This window comes from Nothoprocta perdicaria, unplaced genomic scaffold, assembly GCF_003342845.1.
Source record: "Nothoprocta perdicaria isolate Ctin4 unplaced genomic scaffold, notPer1 scaffold_154, whole genome shotgun sequence".
Taxonomy (NCBI): domain Eukaryota; kingdom Metazoa; phylum Chordata; class Aves; order Tinamiformes; family Tinamidae; genus Nothoprocta; species Nothoprocta perdicaria.
Window position 1 is genome coordinate 1,484,368 of NW_020454694.1, and position 21,875 is coordinate 1,506,242.

A 21,875-nucleotide genomic window follows, 5' to 3' on the forward strand; every position below is an offset into this window, starting at 1 on the left:
AATATTCCTGGCTGTTAAAACACTGAACTGCTGTTGGAATAATATCTATATAGGGCTATCATTCTGCACACTTAAAGCCACAAAACCCACAACCGGTATGAAACTAATTCTGTTCCATTCCTTACTTTCAAGATCTGGCTTGGAGGTGATTAATATTTTTTACTAAACTAATTGCAGAGCATTTTCCAGGGCCTGCACAAAGATGAGGCTCAGGAAAAAAAAATGTGTGTATCTCGAGTCCAAAACAGAGYGTTTTGGGTCCTGCTACTGTGCACACAGTCCTTGGCCCTGAGACTTTGTATTTGAGGAGTGAATTTCACAGTGGACACTTTCTGTTTAGCTCAGGTGAACCACAGCTGCCCAAGCTGGGAAGCCAACAAGGCCGGCAGCCCAACAAACACGAGTCAAACAAGCCACACACCTGGAGAGATGCAGGTGCTGAAGGGAATGGGGCTCCCCAGTAATTCCTCTTAAACTTCCTTCTCCCGTTTTTCCCTCTCAAATGAACACAGAGGGATTTCATCTTTCAAGAGCCATTTTAATGACGCCATACAAATTCAAGAGGAGCAACTTGACAGATTGTTAGAATATTTAATTTAATGCATCATCTCAATGTTTTTTCCTTTAAATCTCACCAAGGAGTCTTCATGATTGGCAAAAAAACTATGAGAATTGAAACAAAAGAGCTCCAGACCAATACAGAAAGCCAGCTTTCCCGACAGTGATGCTGCATCTTTGCAAGTATCAGCCACTTACAAAGATCATTAATTTACTGGAAATAAAAAAAAAAAAAAAACCATAAAATGTCAAATAGTGACTAAAAAAAGAATGTAATGCTTTGACTTAAAACCTTCAGCTTTCAAGGCTCCGGCCTATGAAAAACAGGCATACAAGTCCATTATTAAAAGTAACGCACACACAATAAGTTTACAAATGTAATTTTAAAATGGCTCACTTTAAGACCATATACAGCAGGCAAGTTAGCCAGTCTATGGTCCAACAGAGCGAGCCTAAGTTTTACCTAAGTCCTTGAACCTATTAGTCGACTCTTAAGACTTCAGAGATCACAGAAGAGAAGCAGTAAATGGGCTCAGAAATGTGAGCATCACCCAGCAGCATCGCAGGGGTGGCTGCAGRACTGTGACCACGGGCCCCAATAACCCCCCGGCTGCTGTTTAGACCAGCCTGCACTTGGGTGCTCTCCCCCTCAGAGGAAACGAGCTCAAGACTTTCCGTGGTCACTCACATGGCAGCGCAACAAGAGATGAGATCCACTCAACATGAGCAGCAAATGAGTGCAGGCTAAGACGACACTGACACTAACCAGATACCAGAAAATATTGGCTGCTCTGAAGCACCAGCCCCTCTGATGCAGGCAGGAACAGGCTGCAGGCTCGAGGGATTGTGCACCTCTTAATACACTGCTCTCCAGTGCCAAAAAATGATAAATTAAGAGTTCAAGCACAGTATGTGGGGCTACATTTTTATGACACCAACATTATCTTTCACCTGGGTTCTGTTTCACAATCCAAGGTCAACTTTAAATCTACAGCTTCTTCTTTCTTTTTCATTCTTAAAGAGAATTTCTGTATTTGACTCTTGCTAGTTTAAAAACAAGGAGAAAAGGGAAGTCTTTTACGAATTCTAAAACCTTCCTCAGCTCTACGACCTACTGACCAACAMTGACTTTTTTAAAAAAGGGAAGTTTGGCTTGAGGGAAAAGGGAAGCCAMGTTGGCGAAAGAGCAAGGAAAGGCTCGAGCCATCACAGCGGGTTCTGCTCCGTGTCTCTCACGAAGAGCCGAGGGGCATCCCTAGTGTGCTGCGTGGTTGCATTGATAACAGGCGTGTCTACAAACTCTATCTCGCAGCCCCGCGTGCTGCAGGGCGACCGCTCCAGCTCCAGCACCGTCACGTTGTTCGGCACCGAGGAAACAAGGATATTGCTTGGCACAAAGAGGGTTAACTGAGGACCACGGGCAGGCCAGTAGCGACCCAGGTTAAAGCCATTGATCCAAATCTGCCCCTGTTAAAAGAGAAGAAAAAAGAAAAAAAAAAAGACTTAATTAAGTTTTAATAATTTGACAGCGATCATTTGACTATACAGCTTTATTAAGTACATAACACTCCTTGCAAAGCAACTGAATTTTCTTGATGTGTCAGTTTGGCAGAAATAAACACCAAGATCAAAAATACGTTCAAGAAAATAGCACAAACGATGAAACAAATCTACTTTTTTTATAAGTGAAAATCATTATTAATATTTAAAACTTGCATGGTCAAATAAAGCAGTCATTTCAAATATGGCAATATTTAGGAAAATAAAATGGTAGGATCCTGTCACTGAATTTTACATAAAGTTTCAGACCAAACAAACCTGAATACCRTGGCAACTTGAAGCTGGTTGCTACAAGAAGAAGGTAAACACAAAAACGTGGGCAAATCTTAAATCTGTGTTGTGTTTTTTCTTGTAAAATTATAAGACCTCACTACCTTGGTAGCCCCTTCCTGTATTACAATTTCATGAAAAAGATGCACTGCTTGTTTAGAAATGTGAAATTTCAAGTGCTTATTGTAATCAGATTACTTGGACAACAAAAGAACCTGCGAAATTGCACTACAAGAGGCTACTGAATTTTGTTTTATCTACTTTGGGCCATTAAAATCCTGACCTTTTCTGTCATGCATTTCAATAKCATTGCTTACAACTTGAGATACAAACTTTTTAAAATGTCTTTTTATAATGGAGGTAGCCAGAATCCCTTAGTTCAAAACACCTATCTAACACTGTAACGCCGTAGTTTAAAAATAAAGCAAAATCAGGCAAATAAAAGTCATTTATATACCAGAAAGTGGATACACCGAAGTGTCACAAGCATATACTTYGCCAACAGTCTTTAAACTGAAAACTGCAGAAAGTTTGGAAGAAAGTTATAAAAAAATTCATGCTGAGTCTAGCTGATCCTTGGTTCATTAAAGAAGACTTAAGGGAGGATATATGACTGGTTTGAACAAATAATCTGCTCGTGCTCCTCACAAGCTTCATTTCTACCACAAGCCAGAAAATTAAGATTTCATTAGACAAGTAAAGGGATGGGAACAAGGAAGTTCATCTCTGTTTTYCTCTTGCTTTGTTGTTTAGTAATTCAATATAGAAGAAAAATAAACAAATTAGCGGCACTGACACACACTGGTATGGATAATAAAGTGTTTGAGTCACTGGAAAGGAAGAACTCTCACTGTATTCTTGATGCCTTCTAAGTATGCCTAGGATAGCTAAAACTGCAATAATATTTTTAAGGACTTAGAGAAGTGCACTTGTAGCACACTGAGTATAACCTTTTAAGATGTATGAAGGGATTTTTTCTTGCCTTATCCTTTTTGAGTCTTTCTAAATACCGATTTTTAGGGAATTTGCAAGATAATTTTATAAAGAGTTGCTAAATTTACAAGTGCAGGTGAGTTATTACAGCTCTCTATCCACTTCCGTGCTGTAAGATCCTATCTTGCACAGTTACACCAAGGTGTTAATAAACTTCAACCTCAAACATTTTTTTTAAATCCACTTTATCTTGCTTTGTGGCTTGTTTTGCAGGATTAAAAAGAAAAAGAACTGTTTATTCAACCTCACTACCATGCTTCTGCACTAGTTTTAGGAGAAAAGATGACATTAATCCCAGCTCCCTCCAACAAACAAAATGAACAAGTGAGTCTACCGTTAAGTCCCAGCCCTATATAAAGCAGGAGTTCAGTGTAGGACACAATTGCTTGTGTTAGAGTTGTAACACAGGAGCTAAGATCAGGTAAGTGTCTACTTCTGATCTTAATCAGTCACTGGCTCATTTTTCTAAGAAAGCTATGAACTTAAATTATCCAATCCAAACTGCCCCCTCTCCTTACTGCAATTTCTGAAGACTGCACCTAAAGGATGTACAAAATCACATGTCCAAAATCCAGCAAAGCACATCTTACCCAGAGCAATGCATGACTATGAACGCTTCACCCATGAGCTTGGCTTACCAGCATATCATCTTTTCCTTAACATGCTGAGGTAGGATCAACATTAGAAGTGCATGTTTTTCTTCTAATAAGTGCCATTCTTTTAGTTCTCCAAATTCTCAGTTTTAACTCCAGTTAAAAGCTCCCCTTCTCACCTTCATGTGAAAAATWTATACAGTGCCATTCAAGGAATTAGGGCCTAGATCCAATGGGATCTGAGGGAGATTTAAACTCTTACTGCCCTCTGGTCTACAGGTATTTATGCATTGGGAAAGTTATCTGGAAGTCTCAGTTTCTGCTTGCCTCCCTGCCCTGTTCCCAGCATCGTGTCGGTCTTACTGCTGTTGGATATCTTGTTACTCAAAGCTATGGCCCAGTCCACACCTCCGTGACCTATTAAGTCCTGAGGGATCAACTCAGCAGTCCTATCTACAGTATACCTGGAATCTCTTCACCTAGGAATCTTCAGAGGGTCAGATAATAGGTAAAATAGAGATAAAAGAAAGAGATACCCCTTTATCTATAAGACTTATTGGATTCATTTCCCCTTTCAAAGCAGGCTTTGCCAGCAGGAAGRCATGGTCAATCTCTCTTGAAGGATKTCACTATCCAAAAAAGAATTTGGGATTCACTGGGTGAAATACTTTATTTCACAAGTCCCAGACTCCAGTCTGTGCAAAGGACTATTTTTGGATTTTATTCAATGACTGTAACAGATACGGGAACAAGGACCAGAAGCTGCACTTCYTCAAACTCCCTGCTGATAACACTAAATGCCAACAATGAATCAGAGTCTCCTGCATACTAGGAAGTGCTCTAAAAACTAGAATACAGTTTATAGATCACCAACACTTCCTTCACCTACTCTGTTCTGAAAACTGTAAGCTAACAAATTGCTTCAGGAAGGACTAGCTTAGTCCAACAGAGGGACTTCCCTGAAGCCTGAGGCTGAATGTCACTCACTGGGACGCTTCAATGGACACATCTTGCTGTCAAGGCCTCCCACAGGTAGCTGAGCTGATTCAAACCTAGCACTGTTTAGCACTGCAAAAACACTCTCTCTTTTGCTCTAGTTAACCTTAGTTAGACTAACCTCTAGTTAGCCTTCAGCTTACCAGAAGTTCCTACTGASAGAGATCTGCCTACAAGCTTCGCGAGACGACCTCTTTGATCCTTTCTGTACATTTCTAGGTAACCTCCAGAAGAGAAGTAATAATATCTTCCGAACACTGCGCCCACATTTACAGACACCACACTAGCACTTGTAGCTTAATTCTTCCTATGATTTGTAACAGGATCCATAGGTCCTCATCCAGCCCTACAAATGTGCTCTTAATTACCTTTAATCAACTTGCATAACCAGGAAAATGGCCTTTAGCATCTCACTTGTACCAGAATAAAAATTATTTTTTTTTAGGACTAATTTTTGTGGCCCTCTTATTTCACATCAACACTATACACATTTCACATGTGTGTTTCCCTCTTAGTGGATTACCTTCAGATTTACTTAAAACAAGTAACCCATTCACCAGTCATTTAACTATTGCTGCACCTCATAACTACAGCCTGCTTCTGCTGACACGGGAGATGTAGAGTTCCACCTTTCATATGAGTCTATGTATGTTTTGAGTGGAATTCAAGTTTTTATTGCAAAAAGTTGTACCTTTGTCCAGCCAGGAAACTTGACGTAGGTATCTTGAGGCAGATCTGGAATCCCACCAGGAATTGAAAGTCTACCAGTGTAAAATGTGGGTGCTTCATAACTTGATGGATTACCAAGAGATCTCGATAGTTGCTCAGATTGGCCATTGATGTCATGGTTCACTGCTCCATCTATGTTTAGAGGATAGATTTCCCATTCGACAAGTACATCTTGATCAAGAGTTAAATTTGAAACTAGACCCTAGGGGGAGGAGGAAAAAGACAAAACAAATAAACAACAAAAAAGCACAATGTAATTAGCTAATTAACTCCATTTTATTCAATTTATTTGGCATGAACTATGAAGTTGGGAATTAAACCTCGGCTAAAACAAAGCAGTTACAATAACTGTCCATCTSGGTATGAAAAACACGAAGTATTTGGTCTTCCTTAAAGTATAAAAATCACTTAAGAACTAAAGGTTTTATTTATTCTCTGTGAAAGATCTGTTACTCTTCAAAGTTTTAAGTTTTCGTTTATGTCCATTTTTCTTTCTCTTTTTTTTTTTCTCACAGCTGTGAAGACATGAAGACATGACTCTTAAACCTGAAGACATGACTCTAAAAGCTGAGCCTTAATAAAGGGCAGAAAAGACACTAAATACCTAAGTCTTGAGATACAATCAGAAGATTTGATAATACTGAGTCACTAACCCAAGCCATTAACCTTCACAATAGCAGAGAAAGCAGCATTTACTTCCTAAATATCTATTACAGTTAACACACGGTATCAAAAAATCAGTTCTCAAGGCAAATAGTTTGTGGCTCAGATTAACCGAAATACTTTAAGTTTACAGTCAGTTGTAAGCTTACAGTCAGCCCACAGTCTTGTTTCATTTCTATGGAACTGTGTGCACTCTTGAAGCACATCAGGGTACCCACACAGAGAGTTAAAGGCAGATAAGGTCATAAACTAAAAATGAAAAAAAAAAAAGTAATTCTACAAGTAAGTGCACAAGCAACAACATGTTTTCTATTGTCTTGGAGAGCTGCTGTTGTGTCATCCATCTGTCCTCTAACATCTAATGAGAATTGCACTGACTTCACAAGTCTGGTCAGCACGAGCTGGTCAGCGTGAGTGTTAACGGGAATGCTTCTTTTTACCTAAATGTCCATTTCAAAGACAAGAATTTGTTTTTCTTTCTTCAGATCGCAATATCTGCACAGAATTTAAACAGCAAAACGTTGTTGCAGATCCTAAACTTCACTTTGTTCGGCAATCAGCAGAAGTAATGCAACAAAACTCGGACTAAAACTTGCTAACCTCCCTCTCTACATCCATCTTTAAGAACRGTGTGATTTTCAAGAGAGATCTCAAGTGCCTAATGACTGTTCTTACTTGCGTCTGTATTTGAATGCATATTCAAAGGTACCAATTCAAGGTACCCAAATGAAAGACACAGKTGGCAGTGAGTATGTTAAAAAGAAAAAAAAAAAGAAAAGAATAAAACCCACATTCTTCCTTCCTTTGTGTTCTTCAACAACAAGACTTAGGTCAGCAGTGTTTTAAAACCAAAAAACTCTTTCAACGCTCTTTCCTCAAAGCAAGATGGTCCATTTCAAACGTGAATAAAAAAGTAAGGAGAAAAAAAACAGTCAAAGAAAACCCAAACGAGCTATCATACTTGCTTAAAAATGCAGCATTTCAAAAATAACTTTAGGGCGGACTACCCTACCTTGCAAAGTTGCATTTGTGTAAAAACCCTAAACAACAAGGCATAGTTATTCCTTGTTTCAAAGTCAACACAAAGAACATCTGCCTTAAGGAACAGAGCGAGACATTCAATGTAAAGAAGCACACACGCCTTCAGAAGCGACTTGAGAAAGACTCGCTCTCCTGTCTGCAACGATCCTGCTTTTAGAGGGCTGTTCTCAATGTGCACGAGCCTAACTAAACTTGCTTTCATTCTTAATCTTTCAAAGGCTGACGACTGGCMTAAGTGTGAATTTCAGCTCAACCACAGCAACAACCAGCAGCYGCCTAATCCATCCTTGGCCCTGCTMATTGAGCACCCAGCACACAGGTTTCCTGATCACCTGGGCACTTCCTCCTTATACAACGAAACGTGCATTTGAGCTGAAGTCAAAACACCGCTCAACTAGCTGCCCTCTCTCGACGCTCAGGGAAAAGGCAGCACAGGCAGCACTGCCACTCATGTTGGCACCTGGTTTTATATGCCACAATACTGCTCTCTGCTCCTCCTCTTGGAAAAARAAATATACAGCACTCAGAATCCCAATATGTCTAAAATGTGCAAAAAATCCCTTTTGTTCCTGCCCTTCCCAGTGTTACTTTACTGGCATCACCACTTAGGAAGATGGGTGACAGTTCCCAAGTGCAGCGGGTAGTCACAAGCATTCAGGGGCTTTCTGCTATTTACTCCTAATGTCTCAGCAGGAATCTTTGCCTGGTAGAGTGCCTGTGAGACAGCCTAAAACTTTGGCAGGGGTACGCTGCTGATAAATGAAATTGGATAAAGAAGGACATATGTATGTGTATATGTACATATAACCCCCAAGATTCACCTCCAAGTAAGGGTGGTGAATTCAACCTTGGCCCTCAAAGTAAGGCCAAGATCTAARTGGAGTTCCAGCCTCTTTTTGAGTTTATCCTAACAGTTTTGCCCATCTTAAGACGCCAGCTACACGTTCAATTCATCCTGAAAGTCTCGTGGGAGACACTCTGACTGGCAGCATAAGTGAGCCAACAGAAAAAAAAAAATTAAAAGAACTATTTTTAATTCCACTTTGATTTCAGTGACTCAAATGAAACTAGTGAGTTGTTAGATTTTGAAGTAAAGTTACAGCTGCATAATCCTGATCCTTTTGCTCGAGAAAAGGGGCACAGGGAGAGGYAGGGGTGAAAGGTGCCTATGGCTTAAATGACTTTACTTACCTTGAAGTCATTATTGAATCGCCCAAAGTTGACTCTGCCCATATTCTCTACCAAGATGTCCAGATTTGCTCCAGCCTTCCCAGTGATATTTATGGCGAGTGATACACCCCTTTCAAGGACACCCTGAGGAACCTGAACGAAACATACAAAAAGGAAGAAAACCATTGAAAAAGACCTTCTCTTATTTGTCTTTTCAGTTTACATGAAGGTTATGCACATGGTTATGCAAATCTGCACAGATCAAAGAATAGAAGCTATCAAAATCCATGAACTGATATTGATTTTTATTAAGCAAGAACAAAAGCTTGCTCAAGGAAGGCAAGGTAAAATTTCTTCTTCTTTAATTTGTGGTCAGAAGCCGGTTTCAAAAGGTAAGATGTAAGCTCAGGCTTCCACTTCCTCCTACCCTCAAAGGAAAAAAGAACAAGAAAAAAATCAGTGGAAACACTGTAGAAAGTATCATAAAAGTATTTTATGAGCCTGCAAGTAAGCCCTTCTTCTAGGTATTTTTCCACTGAAGTCACGAGCCTATATTAATATTCAAATATTTCAAAAGTGGAAACTATTACATTTTCCTTAGAAGTGAGGCACACTCTTGTTTTCTAAAAAWACGTATTAACACACTTAACATGAATCAGTTGTAGAGTTCCTTCCTTCTTTTTCTTTTCATAATGTGATCATTTAATACAGCTATGTTGGTAAGCTGGGAAGAGGAGGAGAATCAGAAAAAAAAAAAGGCAGACCACAAGCATTGGGTGAAGACTATTCATAGCAGGAATGGATACCAGAAGACAGAGTTTACCCCATCCACAGAGACATAGGCTCGATCGTGGACTCCGTTCAGAGGCGAAGCGAGTTGTGTTGGCTCCGTACAGTTTTTCGGAAGGACAGTTCTGTACAGTACAAACCCAAAATACTAGGAAACGGGGCAAGAAATAAAGAAGAAAAAAAAAAAGAGAGAGAAGATTCATTAATAAGGTTAATCTGTAGCTTCAGTTCAGGTCATGAATTGGAAATATTCCACATTCCTGCCTACATATTCTGACTGAAACATCACCTTTTGCTCATTTCAGATAGCGTTTATCAGAGATAGCAGTTTAAGATTAGATTTTACTTTGACCTTTAGATGAGTGAAAATTTTAAAAAGTTCCATTTTTAAATCTTTCATCTGTACATGTACATAACCTTAAAAGATAAAGCTCTCAGCTAGGGAGGTATTTCCACAACGAAAACAAAACAGTTAATTATCCGCAACACTGAGTTCTTCATTAAAAACACTGACAGAAATACTTGGAAAATCCCTCCATAGCTGAATTTATGTAATACACTTAAAAGTCACTCACTGCACCCAAACTGACATATTAATCAGATGGATTATGTCTTTTACAAACTAGCTGATTTATATCAGGAGAATTTTAGAAGATTTTTCACCAAGTTCCCCAGCAGGGAAAAAAAAAAAAAGAGAAAAAAAAAATTTAGATTTGTTCTTATCAAAAGTGAAACACAAATTAAAAACCAAACAAAAAATGCTCTCTTTCACCCAGTAGCCACAAAATCATTTATCTGTTAGATTTGGATTTTAGCATGGCCTTGACAGGAAGAAGTGAGAGTAAACTAGTTCCTGCCCTCTGTAACTACRAGCATCACTTGCAAGCAAGTGCACAGAAAACGGAGGTTTTGGAAGCTCCACTGGCTGCCCTCTTTTCTCAGGAGTTTTCCTACTCAAGACATTATAAAACGTGAAGGCCAGAGGATAACCAGTGAGTTTTCTACTTGAATAACACCTTGTAAAATATCCGAGGCACAAGCTGAACTGTTTCCCCCCYATCTCCCTCCCCCAGCTACTGCCACCATCACATTCCCTGCGAGCAGCTGATTTTGGCCCCAGGCAAACAGCACCCATGCACCAGCCCGTGCTGAGCTGAGCCCAGACATGTGCCCCTAAAGCAAAGAGTCACTCAGTCACAAAGGCAAGACCTCGCACTGCAAGGGAAGCTATGGAAAGTCACCACAACTGACAAGTTAATGTAGAAAGAGAGGAGCAAAGAAGGTGGAAGGGGATTCAGCAGAAGCCAGAGCRAAATTCGGCACTTTTCCATCTCTACCAGCGGGGTGAATGCCCGGGGCAGTGAGCTGCAACAGGTCCAAGAGGTCACTCCCAAAGTTTTCCCTTTTAACCTTCTCTTGGTCCACCAGACACTTAGTAACAGAAGGGACTTAAAGCAACCAAAGTGTCACGGTTGCATGACCCATTCTCTCTGCATAAGAATGTGCTTTCATCTCAGCCATTGCTCCCACTCTGGTAGAGTAGTAGGTGGGAAGAAAAAGAGAAAATAAGAATAAGGAAAAAGAGTAGAGATGAAAAAAAAAAAAAGATAGATGGATAAAATATCAAATTATCTTGAAAACCTGAAAATCAGTACTTTAGAAAGGATGCAGTGAGTCTGGAGAGCACATACACCTACATTCTTGGAAAGAGGATAATCTCAGGTSTAAAACAGGAGCAGTGTCAGATATGGAAACGCCTCCAGTACAAAAGTGTTGTACACCTTGTCAACACTATCACTACCTGTGCAGAGATATGGTAWAAGACACCGAACACGAGAGGAGTCACACCATGCAGTGCTGTTCAAATGAGCTTCACAAAAGGACTGCAAGTGCCTACCCAAACAATCCTTACCTGCTTTAGTTGAACAAAAGTTAAGGGGTAAGTGCTTTTTACTGGTCCAGCAGATGAGAGTTTGTTAAGAACGTCCACCACAGTACCCACCTACAGCAGAGAAAAAGCAGATGGGCAGGTCAGCAAAATTCAGTCTAAATAAAGTAGCTTTCGGATCAGGCCACCTGRCCAGCTAGCTGTATTTGTCAAAAAGGAAAGCAGAGACAAATGAAGTCCTTAGGTCACCTTTATATACATTGAGATACCTCAGTAATGTGCAATAATAGAGCACTGTACAGAGAACTGATGACACCTGAAGAAAACATGGTACCTATAGAAGAACACTTAAAAAAAAAYCCCAAACACAGATCTTTAGATCTTTTAAGTTTGCTTTGGACTCATAAATAATAAAGGATCGCTTTATTTTTAATGAGAACAAATGCAGAAGTTTTTCACAGAAGTTCTGTAAGAAGATATTATGGACAATTAAGCTAAAACAACTGAATTATCCAGATTTCACTCAGGGTACTTAAAACAAGCTAATGAAAATTTCCATACTACTTATACACTTTCATCTATTATATTTTCATCTATTTTTTTTATATACTTTACTTAGATACATAAGTATTTGGACTGATTTTAGTGAGATGGACTGCATGGTTTAGGCTAGTCACAGGCTTAAATATCCTGCTGAATCCCGACTTACATATGGCTGTAAGAAAATTTTTATTCACCTACAATTCTTCCTCAAATTCTGCTATTAATTTTGTATGTTAATAAAGATGCGCACAATATGCACATTATCCTCCAAGCTCAAAAATCAATTGTGTTTACATTTTTCATGAAAGATCTGGGCTTATTGCACAAAAAGTACTGCCGCTGCTCAGTGGTAATTACACAGAAGACACTGAAAGCATCCCAAACCCAGACTGGCTTTTGAATGCCTTCTTAGGAAAAAAAATGGAGTAATAAAGAAAACTACAGGTTTTTAAAAATAGCATAACGCCACATAATCCAACAGCATTGTCAGGAAAAAAAGAAAAAAGACTTCCTTAGATTGTTTGAGTAACGGAAGTATTAAATTTTCGCACAACATACTCAAAATGAGAAGTGCTGAAAATACTAAGACAAGACCGTGTGAAATACTTGCCATAGGTGACGGAAGCCATCAACAATCACCCATGTACACGCTCTTTTTTCCTCCAGCATGCACAAACAAAAGTCACATTGTTTCTCTTGCAACGACAGTATTTTGSTATCTGCCCCCTCTAAACTGAGAGCAAGGTACTGCAGCACATCCACCAGCTGCTACTTTGCACAGCTTGCATGCTCAGGAAACACATAAACCACTCTCCCTTCATCTGCACTCTTTCTTTTTGAGGAAACATCCCCTGTATTCTGACATACCGACATCCATCCATCCAATGCAGCAGTAGATGGAGACCGTGCAACACCTGGTTTAGTGGCCTGCCTGTCCCCAAATCCTTTCCATGTTCAGGACACGGCAGGACAGTATCCACTTACCTGCCTGTTTCCATGAAGAAGAGCACACCCTTCCYTCCCCACAGCAGCTCTGATGTTGCCTCACCACAACTTGGCTYATCTGTCGCACTGTTTGTGCATGTTGGTCTCAACAGACCAAAACCTGGCACAGCATCCACCTCCCTTCCCATGCAGGGTACCAAACACACTCAAAATTATTCAGATTATTGGAGAAGCAGCAGGAAGTTCTTGGAGGAAACTCAAGCTACAACTTAAGAACTATACCTGCAATTGCCTTCCAGAGAGTGAAATTCCCCAAGTGCTCTGGGCTGCTGCTGTGCCCTGTTCCTCATGCTGCGCCCCTCCAAARGAGCAGGCAATGAATGCTAAATTGCAATGCAGGGCTGGTAGGCTGCTGGTAGGACTGAACTGCTGGGCCCTGTACTGCAGGCTGCAAAGCTGGAGATCTGCACAGATCCTGAGGGAGCTTCCTTACAGAAACACACAACAGCCCTATGAGCGCTAATGGCCTTTACCCCAGGTAGATAATGAAATAAAAAACAGATGTAAGTGGTATTAAGTTGCACATAATCACTTGAATAACCTATGAATTGTCATTAGYAGCTTGTGCAAGTGCCCATTTCACTATTTTTTAAGCTCCTGCTATCAAAGAGGCTTTTATTCTGCAAATAGGTACACCTAATTCGCTTGCAGACTGGGTTAATAGAAGTTTATACCTTTGCAACTTAAATGGATCGTTTTTTATTCTGCATCTTATCACTCTAACTTTGATAGCATGACTGACCTGACTAAATCCATTTCTCTTCATCATATACATACTTAAAAAAAAAAAAAAAAAGCACCCACATATCTCACACATCTGCTCTTGCTGCAATTTCCTGTTTATTACTCAGTGGACAATTGTTATCACAACAAAAACCTAACAGTAGATTTAAAAAATACAAATGCAGTAAAGAATTTTTTAAAACAAYCTGCAAACAGCATAATCTGATAACTACTAGCAAACTGCAAAAACACTTTTTGAAAAAATCAAAGGATATGGTCAAGCATCCTTTTTGCTTAAGCCCATTTCTGCCTCCACCTCTTCTTGCCCATATGGTTGCACAGATGAACACGTGCCAGAGGAGCCCATCACTTGCTCTTGCTCAAGCTCTCTCCACCCCAAGAACTGATGTCAGCTCCAGGATCCACAGGTTACACTCATGACCAAGCACTCTCCAGGGTCCTCTAGGTGATGAGCTAAAACTACCACCTGGTTGCAAGCCTGCACAGCCACATAAACAGCCTGCAGACACCAAAACTCATTTGTTTGCCTCTGGAAAAGATGTTCCCTGCATTCTGGGTCTTGATCCCCATCCATTGTTCACGTTTCTTGATCCTACCTACTGCTGTTCTGCCTTTGCCTGCCCCTTCAACACTTCTCTTTTGTATCTCTGCAGTAAGATGTTTCCTTATGGCTTGCTTCCCTGGCCTCTGCTGGAGCAATGTTAGTTTGCCTAGGCAAGTTTTAATGAATTCTCTCTCTTCCTCCCTATCACCCAGAGATTTTACTTTAAAATCATTCAATAGCTCAAAATGAGACCTGTCTGACCAGGGGACTGTTTTCCCCTGGGTTCCCCAATTATACTCAACTAGGGCAAAGTATTTGCAGAAGTTTTGGCAGAGCCTTTAAACAGCAGAACGCTTAACACTTATTTCTCAGATTTCTTCCCTGTGCCACAATATAGTAAGAAGTACAAGCAAATTAATTTAGATGAAACATAATAAAATAGTAAGAGACTCGTGATCCTAGAATCATCACATTACTATGTCAATTCTATAGCTCAGTAAGTACTTCACATATGTGTGTATAACAGCAGGCTCTGCTGGAAGAGCCATCCTGAGGTGTAAGAAAGAGGAAGGAGAGCACTTCTGTGCTGTGCTCTTTCTAGTCACTCYACATCACTTCATCTGGCGTCTTCCCTATTGCTATCTGCCAGGAAATCCTTCACCCTTCATATATTATCCCTCCTAGATACCTCCCCCACACATGCACTAAATAAATAAATGAATAATGCCCAGAGCCAGTGAACCTCATAGACATCACCAAAGATGCCAAAGAGATGCCATCTCTTTTCTCAAACTTCACTCCTGAGCAGCTCATCAGATATTTGGAGGCTGAATTAATCACAGAATGTCTTGTAGAAAAGATTACAGGCGGAGGCTGCTCTGGTTACATGTTCCTCTGAGGTATACCATACATGTACCTAAAGCAATCCAAGGCCTCCTTTCCTCCTCCTTCTCAGCAAAAGGGCCATGGGAGTTGGTTCAAAGCAGTAGATTCAAAGCTTTGCATAGGAGACTGATTGCTGGCCCTTCACTGCACAGTGAAACTTCCTGGTATTACTGGATACTACGTGCTATGGTAGCTGTTGTAGCTAACATTTGTCACTGCAAATGTTACAGCTGGGAAGATTCTGATTACAGAAGTTGAAGTCTTGTAATATTCCTTCCTTAATATTCATTTGGATACCTCTAGGTTTCTCCTAACAAAGTGCATAGGAGAAACAAACTTTACCTTATCAGAACAGGGACGAAAACACACTGCGGAGAACAAACGCTCTCTGATTTTTAGGTTACACAGCACCCATGACAGAGCATTGAAGCACAGCATCTGAAATAAACAGTGGCTTCATAGAACAGCAAGCAGCTTTCTTCCCAGAAAATAATCTAGAGGCTTTGGGTGCAGATGGCAGTATCTGTACAGGCAACGATAGGAAACTCACACCTGTCAGTATAGACATGCCGTCTCACTTGCGAAAACTGCTGGGTACAGAGTAAAACGTGTCCTCTCAAACAGCAAGAAACTCTACAGCAAGAAACTCTACAGGAACAGGATTTCCACTGTGATGACCACTCCAAAGCCATGATGTTTAAGTCACTTTAGTTATCTGTTCTTATCTCTCCTTTCTGAGAAGCTTTCCGGGCCAGACATGCTTCAGCTTTCATTGTTTTGCAGGGATGCAAGGGAAAGTTCATCATTCCAGGGAAATGGGACAGCCCTATCTGAGATGCATGAACTATAAGAAAATGGAGACTCAGAATTTGATTACAAAGTCCCTGTAGTGATGCAACTCACACCTATGACAGCAGCATAAACAGCASGTGTACTGATAAAGATGTAAAATTAGTCACTACCAGATATAAACCAATTTAGTGCAATTTCACACAGAAAGTTCTTGTCTGAAATGTCTGAAGGTCCTCAAGGATTGATGAAAATGATACAGATCTTTGTCATCTCCAGTGGTGAATCACCATTATGAAAAACTGATTCCGGCCCACCARCTGAGTGGGATGACTTAACGGCTGCAAAACCTTATCACTACCAAATTTTGCAACACTTCGGCTGTAGTGGCATGATAGATCAGATATGCCACTGACTGAAAGGGTGGCGGGCTCAAAATGTAGAGCACAACATATAAACATTATGAATTAGAGCACCCAGTGCACAACGTACAGCAATCCTCCACCTCAAGACAACTTCTCTGTGAGCAGCAGARTGAATGAGGCCAAGTTCATACCAGCCTATCTCTTGCATCTCCTAAACCTTCCTCTCTGCTCATTGCAATAATCTGGTTCCCAGGCATGCATCACAGAAAACTGTCAATGACCCTAAAATGACAGCGCTGTGGGCAGACCCCAGCTATTTATGTGCTGGCCAGCGACCTGACTGCTGCCAAACAGGCTGGATTCGGCATGCTTTTCCCTCAGTAGGAAAATCATTTAATTTCTCTCATCAGTTGCACATATTCCTAAGTCCTGCAAGAAGCTACATCACTGAGCCTTTCAAATTTATTTACAGTGATCCATATTCAAAATTAACAGAAGCTGGTACTATTTACTTAAAAGATACACATATCCTACCCGCCTTTTCCCTTCCAGAGGCATCACCAGCTACAGAAACACTCTTTGCTCTTATCTCTTGTGCTAGCGTTCCCTGACCTACATTATTTATACGAGTTACCTCAGTTATACAATTCTATTGTATCGTGAAGATACAGCATTTCCGTTTAGCAAAACTTTGCCAACATACAGCATGTTGTAAAATTATCTTTTATTTCCAGAGAGCAAACATTTGCTTTTTTTCCATCATAGGCATGATTCTTAGCTCTCAAACTCTATGGCCTCCTTTATGAATGTTTGCTTTCAAGCATTTCCCTTCTGTTTTGCCTGTCAGCTAGAGGCTGGCACTACACCCTCTAATATTTCTTGCAATAATCAAACACGCAACACTACAGAAAGATTTGCCTACGAGATTACAAATGCTAATTTACCTTCTGCATGCGAATCTTCCCATAAGCAAATTTGGGTGTTGTTGGAGGGATAAGGCCTTCTGGTAACTGGTTATACTAGAAAGGGAAGAAAAAAAAATAAAACACATGAAACAAATACAAACATGTTTGCGAATTCTCACTTTCCGCTTCACAATTTACAGAAGTTGAACTTTGGCTAAAAGTAGATACTCGCCCAATGTTAATGAATTACACCTGCGCCTGGGCTCAGAAGCAGGGTTTCAGAAAGAAATCGGATTTTATCACATACGGTAAATGTAAATGTTCATAAACGCTTAASTCGAGGTGGCTGTAAAACCGAGAGCAGGCCAGGCAGCTGCGGGCCCTTGGAGCCCTCCCGTGGCCGCAGCTTGGATTGCGGCCCCTCCAGAGCCACCCGCACGTCAACGGGWTGTTGCTCCAGCTCAGCCTTGCTAAGGGCACCACTTCCACTGACCCTCCTACCCTTCCTTGGCTGCGCTTCCATTTGGGAATTAYTAGCTTCTCATGCCTGCCTTCCCAGCTCAGGGTTCCAGCTTGCGGCCYCTCCATAAAACCTGCTAACCCCTTGCTGCCTAGGCCGGCTTCTTCTGGAAGCAGCTGTGAAAACCTCCCGGTCAGGGGCAACAACTTAGGGGTGAAGGGTGTCCACCAGCTCTCGGACACCTTTAAGTTGTCCTTGGAAACCTTTAAGGTTCTTGGACACCTTTAAGGTGAGTTTACATAAGCTCACTCTCCCTGAACCCCAAGCTTCCCATTCCCGAGCCTCCAACCTCCTTATCTTCTTGCCACACCAAACCCTCTCCCCTTTCCTCCCATTGCTTGTCCCTGGCTTTAAGTTCAGACTTCCCAATCCATCATTCATTTCCAGCACATGGCCCTGTCCATGTACTATAGAGGAAAAGGTTTTGCAGGCAAGCAACCTATGTGATCAAGCAGTCTAAGTCTACTTTCTGATATAAGTGCACAAGTGATCCCACCTGGTTACCTTAATCTGCACATTTGGTCACTTCAAATGACAAATTTGGTAATTCTTAAGGTTTTTTTTTTTTAATAATAAATTTGGGGAGGTGCTGAAGGGCCATTTCTCTTGGGGGTTTTGTTGGACTTACCTAGCGTAAAACTCAAACTCAAAATTGCCTCTGCACTAGAAGAATTTTCTACTTTTTTTCTTTGGTTGGTCTTTATTTTTTTAAACAGGTCAGAGCAGCGCAATTCCCACTGCTTCTCTGTCAACTCTCAACCACAGGCTGAGAAAAACCTGATTCATATTTCTGGGTAACAAGCTCATTTGTACTTCTGTGTTTGAAAATACTCAATTTTTTGAAGAAGGCTTTAAAGAACAGAAAAAAAAAAACAAAAAGAAAAACTAAATTCACTTGGTAGAAGAAACCAAAAGTAGAAATTTTCAGCCCTCACAGTAGAAATCAGAAAATGCTGTGAGTAACTGAAAGCAGCTTTAGCCTGAAACCTTCCTCATTATATTTATTAACTGAAAGCAAGATTGCAACACATTAACCTATCGAAAACAGTCATTAGCTACATATGACTGTTTCCTTATGGTAGCTTTACTTTCTTATGGTAGCTTCAGCTCAAACTACATTTGAGTAGATAGATTATTATGAGTTTAGAACCCACAGCATAGACAAAAAATCTTCACTGAGATCCTATGGATATGGAAGGTAAGAGGTAAGAGATAAGCAAACCACACCATAAAAGCTCTACCATGGCCCAACACACCTTAGCTCATACTGAACACTTCAGATCTTATCAAGGCTGTCTCAACTGTACCAGAACACTAAAGTTCAGATAGGAATCTTGYCTTGAAGAAAACAGCTCGAAAACAGGAAGTTTGGGAATTCCTTTGGTGAGAAGAGCTGCATCAAAATCATCCCATCCATACTAAGCTTTATTAGACAGGTGAGAAGAAAAAAGGCATACTTAATCCTAGAAACTGCATAATAAATTTCTGTGAGACCAACTCCCACCAAAAAGTGTCTTCTAGTGCAGARCAACGTTTCTTGCATGCAACAGGAGAGAGGTACAGGCTTGAATCTTTGGTTTTCCAGGAAATTTGCCCTTAAACCCAGTCTGAATGCCCTGAAATGTAAGCTTTTCRAAATCATCACACAGATTTTGTATTTCAATCCAGTTTTGTAGAGGTGCTTCTCACTTCAATGCTTAAAAAAAATAAAAACAAACAATACAAAACAGCACCAATAGCCACAAGTGACATTCACAGAGGCTCCAGAGACCCGGAATGACAACTTGGAGCTTGGCAGGCAGGCAGTCAAATCTCTTAAGGTGCAGCACGTATCAGGCTGAAGTGAAGTGACCAGCCTGAACTGACTCAGTGGCTTCTCAGTGCTGAAGGGGAAGCCCTGCACGTTTGCCCTTCATTCTTCCTCCCAGGCAAACCCTTCCTCCTCTCCCTCCGCTGCCCTCGCGCCAGCTCTGATGGGAGATGGGATGGGAGAAAGATGGGAGAAAACAAATCCAAGAGAAGAAAATAAACCATCAAAAAAAAAAAAAAAAACAGAACAACAAACAGAAACAAACAAAAGAAAAATTAAAAAAAAATAGACTTGAATTATCTCAGAGTGTCAGACCCACTCCTCCTTTGAAAGGGAGGGATAGAAGCATCAAGACAGTCAAAGGGAGGTGCAAGATCTTGCATCCTAAACATGTCCTAAGGATACTCACCATTCCAATGACTTCCCGCAAGGCGAAGTATTTTTCTGTGAGATCCCCCGCTTCGCTCAGTGGAGCATCGTAGTCATAGCTAGTGGGCTGTGGCAAATAGGGCATGTTAGCACCTATGGGGGGTAACAGAGGTGGGGAGAAGGAACAGAAAATGTAAAGCCGTCATTTCTTCCAAAGGGGGCAATTTTCAGATCTCTGATCATAGCTAGATTGTCAGGMTATGGGATTTGGGATTAGGCACAGAGAAACTATTTCGCATAGAGCTATAGAGGACACAGTCCTTCTAAGCTCTCACTGCTCTATTATATAGTCTTCACAAAAATCCTGAAGAGAATCAGATTTACTCATTTTTCAACTGTTTTACAGAACTGGGTAAAGCAAAGRCCATACTTATTCCCCACCCTTTGCAAAGGCAAATACCATGTGGGCTTAGAACAGCTACTGCGGTTCTTTCTGGCCATTTGAAAGCATACATGGCTCATCGTTTTACAGAGACTAGCACATAACTGCCTAATTCATAAGTASCTCCACTATATTATTAAATCACTTATATCATTTCTTACCATTCCAATAGCCAAAGTTAGTCCCACCTATAAACATGTACCTGAAAGCAAAACAAAACACAGTGTGCTTCAACCAGGTTTTGCTGAGTGCCAACAAAGCAAAACACCCCTCCACACCAGGAAAAAAAAAATAATCTCTACYGAACACATACTTACAGGTTCACGTTAGCACCACGTGCCAAGATTTCATTAAGGGTTTTAGCTATTGCTTGTGCGGGCACAACAGAATGACGGTGTCCCCARTGATCCAACCATCCAGTATAAAACTCAGAATTAACCTGAAAGAAAGATGGGCAAAATGGGAAGGGAAAATATTAAGAGAGAGCAAGAATGCAATGTAATTTAGGTTACTAACTGTAAGAGGAAAGGATAAAAGGCACCTTGACTCATATGAGCCATTTTTAAACTGCTGTAAATACAGCAAGGTATATACAAAATTTAGTCCTTACCAGCAGATGACTGGTCAAAGAGATTAAAGGATTGGTTCAATAATTTTATATGGGCACTTTAGAATTGGTTCAATAATTTTATATGGACATTTTGAAAATGATTGTGTCAGTGCTGAAATAAACAGATTTCCCTGGAACTTGCCAACCTGAATATGTTTCAGATACTTGGCATCAAAATAAACGATAATATCAATATGTTATACACAGAATAATATGTGAATTAGATGCAAAATAAATCACTCATTCTTAAGTTGTGTTCTAGATAATTTCACAACACAGAGATAGCAAAGGACCCTCTCTCTTTGTCAAAATGGCTTCCAACGACCTCACATCCCATTACCACTTATGCAGAAACTCTGGGGTAGCTAAAAAACAGGAAGCAACTTCTAACCTGCCCTTTTAATTTTGGCTTTTAGCTTCCACCCACACACATACCTCACTAACTCATCTAATCATACTCACTGTTTCCGCTGCTTTGTAAACATTTGTCTTTGCTAGGAAATACACTGAAACAAAAATCAATTTCTTCTGAGACTAAATTAATATTTGCAGAACACCAGTAAGTGTGGCATAGAAAAAAACCACATGCAGAAGCTCCTTGATTCAGCTTCTCTGACTGATTTGGAAATGATGTCCCCATAAACCTGTCCCTAAGGAAGTATTCAGCACACTGCTCTCAAATCGTCTATTACTAATCACTGAAAGCTTAGGAGTGATACAAGAAATTTGAGCAAAAAGACATACCAAAGGGCCTGTAGGTTCACTGGCTCTTTGAGTTAAGAATGCTGCTGTGACATTGACGCCTAGAAAGAGACAAAAGTGTAASTGAGTTGTAACATCCATGGCTTTTTCCTGTCCTGCCCTGTGCTGAAACACGTGTCTACGCCTGTTCCAAGACCTAGCAAAAATCCACCTGAGAATGACATCCTCACTCCATAAAGTCTGRGAGGTGTCAGAGTTACTACAAACCTTGAGAAGTACAGGCCTGCAGTTCTGCTACCAAACTATAGGAAAGAACAGATGCCAGGCAACCTGCAAATAGGAGTTGCACTTTTCATCACTCGAGGTGGCTTAAGCCTTAGGGACAGTAAATA

The 21,875-nt window shown here is 40.6% G+C and overlaps 1 protein-coding gene across 1 annotated transcript in view; it reads right to left on the minus strand.

Moving 5' to 3' along the window:
* Nucleotides 1-791: 791 nt before the first annotated feature.
* GLB1 (galactosidase beta 1) overlaps nt 792-21,875 on the minus strand; it is a gene marked incomplete at its 5' end in the record, with an annotated part of 37,300 nt that continues 16,216 nt past the window's right edge. The window contains 10 exons of the mRNA XM_026034998.1: nt 792-2,025; nt 5,662-5,901; nt 8,595-8,726; nt 9,397-9,510; nt 11,275-11,364; nt 17,070-17,144; nt 19,770-19,882; nt 20,333-20,373; nt 20,489-20,610; nt 21,526-21,584. Coding sequence (XP_025890783.1) covers nt 1,765-2,025; nt 5,662-5,901; nt 8,595-8,726; nt 9,397-9,510; nt 11,275-11,364; nt 17,070-17,144; nt 19,770-19,882; nt 20,333-20,373; nt 20,489-20,610; nt 21,526-21,584 — 1,247 coding nt within the window. The remainder of the gene's footprint in view (nt 2,026-5,661; nt 5,902-8,594; nt 8,727-9,396; nt 9,511-11,274; nt 11,365-17,069; nt 17,145-19,769; nt 19,883-20,332; nt 20,374-20,488; nt 20,611-21,525; nt 21,585-21,875) is intronic.